The 9,149-nt window shown below is 51.6% G+C and overlaps 1 protein-coding gene and 1 long non-coding RNA gene across 5 annotated transcripts in view; one reads left to right on the top strand and one right to left on the bottom strand.

The window, feature by feature from the left end:
• Positions 1-793: 793 nt before the first annotated feature.
• Positions 794-3,112, bottom strand: LOC140601055 (uncharacterized). Its single transcript, XR_012004108.1, has 2 exons — positions 2,125-3,112; positions 794-2,037 (listed from the first exon to the last, which is right to left on the bottom strand). It is a non-coding gene; the product is annotated as an uncharacterized lncRNA (long non-coding RNA).
• The window catches only part of LOC140601052 (D-3-phosphoglycerate dehydrogenase-like), a 27,392-nt gene continuing 20,966 nt past the window's right edge, over positions 2,724-9,149 (top strand). For 2 of the 4 annotated variants that reach the window (XM_072769562.1, XM_072769560.1), the window contains exons 1-2: positions 2,724-3,038; positions 7,606-7,757. In XM_072769562.1, coding sequence (XP_072625663.1) covers positions 2,901-3,038; positions 7,606-7,757 — 290 coding nt within the window. In that variant the 5' untranslated portion in view covers positions 2,724-2,900. Of the gene's footprint in view, positions 3,039-7,344; positions 7,758-9,149 lie in introns of those variants that run through there. The other 2 variants (XM_072769559.1, XM_072769561.1) reach the window with 2 other exon arrangements.

Below are 9,149 nucleotides of genomic sequence, written 5' to 3'. Positions count from 1 at the left end.
AACTGACCCTTTACAATCAGGCATACTTCCTAAGATTACTCAAAAAAAAGTTTTGGGGAGGAATTCCATATGTCCCCATACTCCCTCCATCTGCCCTATAACTGTGTCCTCTCACTATTAACTGGTTGCAGTCTCTCCTTTGCTGTCCTGTCCATTGCTTCCTTATGGTATATTCAATAAACTTCTATCACTTTTATTTTGCTTTGCTGAATTCTTTCAACACTGGCACCACCAGTCCCCACCCAATTGGGATGTCCCACATTTGATGAACCCCCCTCTCTGATCAGAGTACCCCACAGGGCTGGCTGCTCAGTTGGCAGAGAATGTGATTCTTGATTTCGGAGTCATGAGTTCAAGCCTCATACTGGAGTAGAGTTTTCTTAAAAAAAAAAAAAAAAAAAAAAAAAAAAGCTATAACATGAAAGCCTGTTGCACTGTTCCTTCATTTTACATTTTAACAATTTTTTAATTTGAGAGACAGAGAGAGAGCAAGCATAGAGGGGAGCAGAGATAGAGGGAGAGAGAGAATCTTTTTTTTTGTTTTTTGTTTTTTGTTTTTTGTTTTGGAGAGAGAGAATCTTAAGCAGATTCCACATTGACTGCAGAGGCCCACACAGGCTGGATCTCACAACCCTGAGATCATGACCTAAGCCAAAACTCAAGAATGAGACACTTAACCAGCTTTGCCACCCAGGTGCCCCTGTATTATTGTTTCTAAGTTGAGTATACTAATTTAGAGAAAGGAAGACTTTTGATTTTATTTTGAAAAATGCAAGGACAACAAAATTAGAAGTTTGACTAGAGACTAAAGGTAATGCTTTAATCATAGCTTTACAACCTATTGTCATGTAACTTTTGGCAAGTCATTTCACTTCTCTAAATTGTAAAGGTAGGCTGAATATTATCTCAGATTTACCATAAAACACAAATAATAGTGGCACCTATATCATAGAATTGTGATGATTTCCTGAGTTACACTTTAAATTAATCAATAAATAATTATATTATCATTATGACTATATTACACTTTGTTACCATTCCTAATCCTTGTAAATATGGGCTTCTAGCAAGAGGTTCATGGGATCACAGGAAGCACATGAGTAGGCTGTAAATGGTGTACAAATTCCGAAAACTGTATGAACAATTTAGAAGGTGAGTGGAAAGAGGTTTTGAGACATTGTAGTTAAAAGTAAGGAGACGAAGGCAAAAGAAACAAAAGCAAAAATGAACTATTGGGACTTCATCAAGATAAGAAGCTTTTGCACAGCAAAGGATACAGTCAACAAAACTAAAAGACAACCTACAGAATGGGAGAAGATATTTGCCAATGACGTATCAGATAAAGGGCTAGTTTCCAAGATCTATAAAGAACTTATTAAACTCAACACCAAAGAAACAAACAATCCAATCATGAAATGGGCAAAAGACATGAACAGAAATCTCACAGAGGAAGACCTAGACATGGCCAACATGCACATGAGAAAATGCTCCGCATCACTTGCCATCAGGGAAATACAAATCAAAACCACAATGAGATACCACCTCACACCAGTGGGAATAGGGAAAAGTAACAAGACAGGAAACCACAAATGTTGGAGAGGATGTGGAGAAAAGGGAACCCTCTTACACTGTTGGTGGGAACGTGAACTGGTGCAGCCACTCTGGAAAACTGTGTGGAGGTTCCTCAAAGAGTTAAAAATAGACCTGCCCTACGACCCAGCAATTGCACTGCTGGGTATTTACCCCAAAGATACAGATGCAGTGGACACCTGCACCCCCGGGACACCTGCACCCCGATGTTTCTAGCAGCAATGTCCACAATAGCCAAACTGTGGAAGGAGGCTCGGTGTCCATCGAAAGATGAATGGATAAAGAAGATGTGGTTTGGGATCTCTGGGTGGCGCAGCGGTTTGGCGCCTGCCTTTGGCCCAGGGCGGGATCCTGGAGACCCGGAATCGAATCCCTCGTCGGGCTCCCGGTGCATGGAGCCTGCTTCTCCCTCTGCCTATGTCTCTGCCTCTCTCCCTCTGTGTGTGACTATCATAAATAAATAAAAATTTTTAAAAAGAGATGTGGTTTATGTATACAATGGAATATTAGCCATTAGAAACGACAAATACCCACCGTTTGCTTCGACGTGGATAGAACTGGAGGGTATTATGCTGAGTGAAATAAGTCAATCGGAGAAGGACAAACATTATATGGTCTCATTCATTTGGGGAATATAAATAAAAGTGAAAGGGAATAGAAGGGAAGGGAGAAGAAATGGGTAGGAAATATCAGAAAGGGAGACAGAACATGGAAGACTCCTACCTCAGGGAAACCAACTAGGGAGGGGAGGAGGGCGGGGGGGGGGGTGTGAATGGGTGATGGGCACTGAGGAGATGAGCACTGGGTGTTACCTATATGTTGGCAAATTGAACACCAATAAAAAAATTTATAAAAAAAAAAGAAAAGATTCTGCATGGCATTAAAAAAAAAGTTCTTGTTGAGGAATTCTTGAAGATGTTCTTAAGAAAGAAGGGAACGTGTAGCAATGCTCTCAGGGCGAGAACAGATACTTCTTTTGAGATACGGATCTGCCACCCGCGCAGAGTGGGCTTCTACGGGCTCCCCAGGTGTAGGGAGGGCTTTGGCTGAGACTGAGAACTTCGTCGCTGGAGAATAATAAAGTGGGCGGGAACCGGCTCTGGCGGGAGGACGAGGCGGAGTCACCGAGAGTTTGAGTGTTTCGGTCCAATCAGAAGGACGCTGGAGGCGGCAGGCGCAGAAAGGGGAGAGAAGCGCGGGGCGGGAGGCCGAGGTCCCGCCCGGAGGCAGCAGCCCGCCTACCTGAGCCACGGCTTCTCCCCCAGGTGCTCCTGCCCCGCCGGCGGCCTACCCCGAGGCTGACGCCCGCGATGGCCTTCGCAAATCTGCGGAAAGTGCTCATCAGTGACAGCCTGGACCCTTGCTGCCGGCAGATCCTGCAGGATGGAGGGCTGCAGGTGGTGGAGAAGCAGAACCTGAGCAAAGAGGAGCTGATGGCCGAGCTGCGGGTAAGGCGGGCGGGAGGGAGACGAGAGCCGCCGAGCTCGGCGGCATCCCCTGCGGAAACGGCGGGGCCAGCGCGCCCCCCGCGCCCCCTGCCCGGCCCCGGGCAGTCCCGGGCCTCCCGCGTGGGGGTCGGGGGGGAGGAAGGGCGGCTCCACCGGGCCGCGGGCTGCACGCGGGATGCCCGCGCCGCCCCCAGCGCCTCGGCGGCAGTGGCCCCGGCAGCGCGGCGCCGCCTCTCAGCCCGCGGGGACGGGGAGCGCAGAGGCTTCGGCGCGGGGAGCCCGGGGACCGCCACCCTCCGACTAGTCCCGGCTCGGCCTGCGGCTCCAGCTTTCCGTGGGGGGCGCCGGCGGAGCCCCAGCCTGGCCCGTGGCAGCGGGAGGGGCTGCAGCGCAGGCCAGGCGACCGGGCCAGGCCCGCAAGCCCCGCGCCCGCCTCTCGTCTGATGCAAGACCGCCGCGCGCTCTCCCCGCCCCTGGGCCTCCGGGGAGCTCTCGGGGGAAGGGGGCGGGCGGGGGCGCCCCGGTCCTAGGACCGCCCCTGCGGCCGCCCCGCCCCCCCCGCCCCCCCGGGATCCCGGCTCACTTACCTCCCGCTGCCCGCCTCCCCGGGGGCCTCGGCCGCGGTCAGGAATGGCCAGCTGGATGAGCCCGACCCCACAAGCCCCCGGGGAGTCTCTGCGTCGTAGCAAACCTCTCGGGCCAGCTCGTTGCGCTCAAAGTTGGCGCAATCTACTTCGGATCTTTCCCTGCGTGTTTGTAAGGGGCCTGTGGGGCTGGCTGCCTCGTGCAGCCTTCGGACGTTTCTTGCGTGACCTCTTGGCTCTGCTCCTGCACCCAGCACCCCACCTTCCAGCTCCCACGACCCCGCGGCCCCAGCGCGCATCCACCTGTTCCATTTTCTCCCTGGAGGGCCCCTTGACTGAAAAACCGCAGAGGCGGCTGCAGTCGCTTTAGCTGTGCTGGAACCACACGGTGCTGGAAACCCACTGCGCTCCCTTGTCTGCCCTGGCACCTGCCGCTGTGTTTCTCCACGAGGCTGCCCTCCTCCCACCCCACCGCACCCGCGCCGGTGCTGTATCTGGTGACTTAGAGAGTAACCCTGTACTGTCCTGTACTTGGAGGAGCGGCTGACCCGGCCCTGCCTTCAAGAGGCTTGTGGACCAGTCAGGGGGCCTGGCCAGCGCTCCAGGGTTGACCAGATGACACAGTACAGACAAAGCCCCAAGTGAGACCCCCCAGCAGCCTAGCCTCCCCCTTCACCTCCTCTGCAAAAGTGGAACAAGACGGGTGCTTAGCCTGAATGGGGTGGGGGACAGGGGCTTGGGATCTGATCCTGGAACACGGTAGGACTGGATGGGAGGCAGGCACCTCACACTTGTCACCTCCTCTTTTGTATGGGTGCTATCAGTGGCCTTGGCTCAGGGCAATGGCCAGAAGGCAGTGCAGTGGCTTCTAGACCAGCTTCTGACCCTCCCTCCGCCAGAGCAACAGGGTGGGATGAGTGGCCTCACTTGGGGCTTTGCAGCTTTCTTGTGGAAATTAGAAATCCTCATGTCTAGGATTTTGAGAGAGGGACGGGGGGGGGGGGGTGTGGGGGGGGGTGTTAAAGGCAGAATTGAGAGGAACTGGAGGCCTCTCCTCTAGTGGAGGGGTTCCGAGAAGTTGGGAAGTTGGCTGCGTGGATTGCTGGGATCTGGAGCGGCAATTTGGAGGATATATTAAAGGCACTGAAATCTCCTGGCAGGAGAGGGGTGTTTGTTGGCTACTGGCTGGCGGCCTCGTTGGGCAGTTTGGGAACCCCCAGCCTTCCTGTCTGTCTTTGTAAAACGTTCACGTCAGAATACCAGTTGCTCAACCTGGAGAGGCCTCGTGTCCACACTATGTCTTCTTATTCTGGGTGGGGAGGTGTCTGAGTTGGTGGCCCCTGCCCTCTCCCATTAAATCTTTCATATTGACAGAAGTTGGAGCTCGTTGCCTGCCCAGGCCCGGCCTCTCTTCCCACTCCTTGGTATTCTGGGCAGGCACAGTTTGCTCTCACTGACTCCATGGTCGGGAAGTACAATTACCCCCGAGAATGGTGCTTTTCAGACTCCACGCAGGTCACAGTACAGTATTGGGGAGCGAAGTAGGTTTAATGGGTCATGATTAGCATTTTAAAAACCAGAATAAGAAATATCAGGGAGCAAGGCAGATAGGCAATCAGTAGTGTGTCGGGAAATTTGTTTCAATTATATGGGCAGTTGTGCTGTCTGTGTAGTTTGTGAGTATAAAATCACAACCTAAACGTATGTTTCGTGCTTTCTTAAAAAAAAAAAGATTTTATTTCTTTATTCATGAGAGACACAGGGAGAGGCAGAGACATAGGCAGAGGGAGAAGACATGGGCAGAACTCCATCCGAGGATCCTGTGATCATGACCTGAGTGAAAGGCAGACACTCCACGACTGAGTCACCCAGGTGTCCCCATATATTTCTTACCATAAGTCTTATTCAAAAAAGTTTAGAAAACCCTGGCTTAGAAGAGTAAAGCATCGTGTTCAGAACTCACAAACTCTTAGACCGGGGACTCCTCTTCCGTCAGCAGATCTGACATCTTACATAAACCTAATACGCAGGAACCTTTAAATCTTACCATGTATCCGTGGTTTTTAAACTCTGACCACGACCCACGAGAAGAGAAGAAATTCATTATACAACATAACTCGGTATATACATACATATGTGTACAATACACACAGTAAAGTTTCATGAAATAATACCCTTGCTATATGTGATACATACATTTTTCTTTGTTTTATTGAATAGCAAAAAAATAGCCAATAAGCTACATGCTAATAATGCACTTAACTTACTGAGCACATTTATTATTTTTGGCTCAGAATTTTAAAAAGGATAAAGAATGGGAAACTTGTCCATGCAAGAGTCCATCTTTTGAAAGTAAGTTCCGGTGCACCTGGGTGGCTCATTCAGTTGAGGGTCTGACTCTTGATTTTGGCTCAGGTCCTGATCTCAGGGTTCTGGGACTGAGGGCCCAGTCAGCCTCTGTGCTCAGCAGGGAGTCAGCATGAGGATTCTCTCTCCCTATGCCTTTCCTCCCACTTAAGTGCACTCTCTCTCTCTCTCTCTCTCAAAAATAAATAAACATTTGAAAAAAAGTTAGCAAGTTCTTGGCCTTTTGCAGTAGGATTTAATTTGCAAAAGTTAAATAGACATTTCCTAAATCAGGTTCTCACATATTGTGCCAACCGACACCTCCCTGCATTCTCTAGCTGAGCAGCAATGACCTGGAGAATTGGACTTTCCTTATGATTTATGTCAGAGGCACCAGCCATGCTAGAATTACCCTCAAGGCCAAGCCTGTCCTCCTTGGGAAAGGAGGCATGTTTGAACTTGAGAAACGTGAATGGCTTTCCACTGCTGAGTTAGCATAGTTTGCTTAGAACAGCCATAAATCCAGCAGAACCGTGGCCTTTTTCCAGCTGTAAGGCAGCTGCAGAGAGCAATAGACAGCAGAATGGGGGCAGTTTTGAGATTTGCCAAAATGGACTGCAGAGCCTTGGAGAAAAGAAAGTTGTAGTCACAGCACACTGCACTGTGGAAGGGGGAGGATTTGCAAAGGCCTCCAGTTTGCGTAACAGAGTAGAGGAGCAGGCATCTTGGAGTGGAGTCTTGGAGGGATGACCTTTGACTGGAGTAGGGGATGGTACCCAGGAGTGCAGGGGTCTTGAGGGGTCACAGACATAGGCCGCCAGTAGATGCGATCAATAGGTGCTGGTTGAATATCTCGATCGGTGATGCAATTGAATGAAGTGGGGGTAGTGGAGGGTGTTAAGCGACCTTGAAGGCTGGTGGGCCCTGGCCATGTAGGTTGTGGGACCAGGGTCTGTTGAAGGGGAGTCTCCAAAGGCAGATGCCCTACCTGGGTCAGGTGAGCTCTGAATGAACATCTGCACTGGTCTGACTGGAGACTCTTCAGACTTCCTGGCTTCAAAAAAGCTGGTCTGAGGGACACCACCCTTGTGGGAAAAGTGTGGAGAGACCACAGGGTAACAATCCTAAGGGAGATCCCTCCATGGCGAAGGCTGTGCCTGTGGAAGTCTGGTAGTGCCGTTTCTGTGCTTGTCCTGGGGCCTGCAAGCACGAGGTGGGTGGACTGCGGGAGAGCCTGCAGCCACCCCTGTGGGAGGCAGATTCCTAAGGTTTGGGGAGGGTGCTGGTGGCCTTGGAGAAAACGCTTGAGGAGGCCAGATTCTTGGGGCCCAGTGGAGGAGGTGATGGCCTCTGAGGAGGGCCAGAGCGCATGTCCGTTGCTCTCTCTATCACTTCTCACTTCCTCCTCACACACTCAAGACAGCCAAACCTCAGAATCCTAGCTCATGGGGGATGCAGCTTGGATTTGACCCCAGGCCTGCCTGATGGCAGACCCTTTCGGATGCATATGCTGTCTGCTTCTTTTCTCTGCGCACATACATCCGAAGTCGGCCGGCATGCAGGGACTCCCACTCTGGCAGAATGGGTGCAAGGCGGTCTTGAAGACCGGCTGTGGACAAGAGTGTCTTCTGCCCCAGGACTGTGAAGGCCTCATCGTCCGCTCGGCCACCAAGGTGACTGCTGACGTCATCAACGCAGCAGAGAAGCTCCAGGTGGTGGGCAGGGCTGGCACAGGCGTGGACAATGTGGACCTGGAGGCTGCAACCAGGAAGGGCATTCTGGTCATGAAGTAAGTCGCGAAGCCCCCGGGGGTGGGTGTAGAGGCTCACCACGAGTGGGGAGGGGGACACTTGGGTTAGTGAAGACCGGGTCAGAGTAAGAAGGGCTCCCACGAGGATGCCTGGTCCAGGCGGAGTCCAGACAGTCGGGTCTCGCTCACAGCGTCCTGGTTCCCCAGGTGTTTGAGGAGGAGGCTGTCCTTGTGATCTCAAATCACTGGACAAACCCACCCCACAGACATCTGCGCTGCAGCCTGGTTGGGGAATTAGAAGAATGTTTGTTAGTGAATCCATCTGCATCCCCTGTTCCAGGGGTACCCCCCCTCCGCTGCTGTGTCTGGAGCAGGGTTTTCCTAGGCTCTGCTTTGCTTTCTGCCCTGTGCAGATGCACAGCCTTTGCTAGTTGAGCGGCTCTACATCCTTTCCTTTCCTCACTGCCCTCGTCCTTCAGCAGCCAGGGTCGCAGTTTCTCTTTCACACTCCAGGGCCAAGAAGGGAAGGGTGAGGGCTGTTTTTGCAGAAACTCAGAGCAGAGGTTGTGACTGCATGCCAGGGCTGGGCCACACATTCCTGGCTCCCGGCTGGCCCTTAGATGATGTGGCCAGGTCATTGTTGCCCACTTCTTCGTCCTCAAGCCTTCTCCCTTCTCTCAGGAAATTCAGCGTCCCCAAAAATTTCCCCTCCCTTCTCTCCTCTTACAGAGCATGGGTGAACTGACCGGTCATCTGACTGAGGTCAACATCCAACCGAAGAAATGTTAAATGGTAACCCGTCCTACATTCTTCCCCTGGACACAGAGGCAGAGCCCTCAGCCCTGCACCCCTTCCTACATCCTAGTACAGCCTGTTCGCAGGGTTAGGCAGGAAGCTCGGTAGAAAGACAAACTCTGAGAATCCTTTACTCTTGACTTTTTTGGGGGGGATAAGATCTCTTGCCTTTTCCTCCTTGTAACTTTCATTTCCAGAAATGAAAAGATCCATAAAAAGAAAAAAAAAACGGTAAACATGTGTGTTAATAAACAGTTCAAAAACCAAAAAATAAAAAAAGAGTGAGAGAGCCTTTGAAAAAAGAAAAATAGATTCATGGATTTCAGCTGTATTCTCCTTTCTGTGAAATGGGCAGAGTCAGCATGGCCCTCGTCAACATGGCCCTGTGCATTAAGGTGTGAGGAAGCGTTCTCACTTTGGAACTTGTTGAGAGATAGGAGAAGTCAAACAGGTGAAGATAAAAATCCTAGCTTTGGGGATCCCTGGGTGGCGCAGCGGTTTGGCGCCTGCCTTTGGCTCAGGGCGCGATCCTGGAGACCCGGGATCGAATCCCACGTCAGGCTCCCGGTACATGGAGCCTGCTTCTCCCTCTGCCTATGTCTCTGCCTCTCTCTCTCTCTCTCTCTCTGTGTGACT

Source organism: Canis lupus, chromosome 12 (assembly GCF_048164855.1).
Source record: "Canis lupus baileyi chromosome 12, mCanLup2.hap1, whole genome shotgun sequence".
Taxonomy (NCBI): domain Eukaryota; kingdom Metazoa; phylum Chordata; class Mammalia; order Carnivora; family Canidae; genus Canis; species Canis lupus.
The sequence above is the reverse complement of the archived record's forward strand: the minus strand, read 5'-3'. Positions and strand labels throughout refer to the sequence as shown.